This window comes from Echinococcus granulosus, assembly GCF_000524195.1.
Source record: "Echinococcus granulosus chromosome Unknown EG_S00267, whole genome shotgun sequence".
In the NCBI taxonomy this organism is placed as follows: domain Eukaryota; kingdom Metazoa; phylum Platyhelminthes; class Cestoda; order Cyclophyllidea; family Taeniidae; genus Echinococcus; species Echinococcus granulosus.
Window position 1 is genome coordinate 39,711 of NW_020170647.1, and position 1,063 is coordinate 40,773.

The 1,063-nt window shown below is 40.3% G+C and overlaps 1 protein-coding gene across 1 annotated transcript in view; it reads right to left on the reverse strand. All coding sequences in view use genetic code 11, as the record gives it.

The window, feature by feature from the left end:
• EGR_10778 (hypothetical protein) overlaps nt 1–1,063 on the reverse strand; it is a gene marked incomplete at both ends in the record, with an annotated part of 7,371 nt that overhangs the window by 4,569 nt on the left and 1,739 nt on the right. Inside the window, one exon of the mRNA XM_024500027.1 lies at nt 217–260. Coding sequence (XP_024345564.1) covers nt 217–260 — 44 coding nt within the window. The remainder of the gene's footprint in view (nt 1–216; nt 261–1,063) is intronic.

A 1,063-nucleotide genomic window follows, 5' to 3' on the forward strand; every position in this document is an offset into this window, starting at 1 on the left:
AATATAGCGAAACGCTTGCTGCTGTCACAGACAATTCCCCGAGTCTAGAGGCAGATGATGAGAAATCTGCGCTTTTTCCCTTCTTTCGAGAGAAAAACGAGTAAAATGTGTGGCAAGAGTGCAGAATGATAGCGAAACGGTAAGTAAAGTAATTACCTTACGCCATAATGAGGAAATTAAATTAGACCTTTTACCTGCAAACTACGTTCGCCTTACCTCCCACTGTTTCACAGCTAATAAATCACAAATTTTTGTATGCTCTTTAATATCAAGTGCATGAAGAAAGAAGAATCACAATCTACACCATGCATCTTCACATGAACTGATGGTAAAGTGTGTTTTTACCCAGATCCCAGTGCAGCATTTGAGTGACTGAGACAGCTCCAGAACTTACGTGCAAGACAATCTTGCACCATAGATAACTTCAATCTCCGGTACAGTTCAAAGTATGGACCATGCCTGAACCGACACAACGATGCTTGGTGAGGCACAAAATGTCTTGCCAAATCTCTCGCTAAGGCTGAGTCCCAAAAATAGTAAAATAACGTAAATAACGGCGCACAATATCACCTCAAGGCGAAATTTATATTCTTTAGGCTATTTTACCGCATCTCATGAAATTCGGCCTTAGCATCTCATACTTGAATATCTTAAGTCCAGTTAGAAGGGGCAGTAAACCTAGCGACTACAAAACAATGTTCCATACTACCTAGTTAAGTTTCCTACATGATGCATTCTTTAACACTTATGAATAAATTGAAGAACCTCTGGTCTACTAGCGCGAAGGCAAAAGTACGATGATCGTGGTGGTGCCATTGGATTAGGGTTAATACTTTCCTTTTGGTAATGTACTGTCTTCCTAAATCCATCCCTTAAATGTTTTGTCAATTTTGATTGCGGACTTCGTTTTACGTAGGTTGGACTAGATCGACATTTCTACCACTGCTGAGCTTACTTGATCGCTTCTAATTTGGTTTTAGGGCAGAAGCACAAGAGACGTGTATTAGCTGGGAAGAGAGATTGTGGTGGCTAGTATGCTATTCTTCATTAGACTGGATGCTAT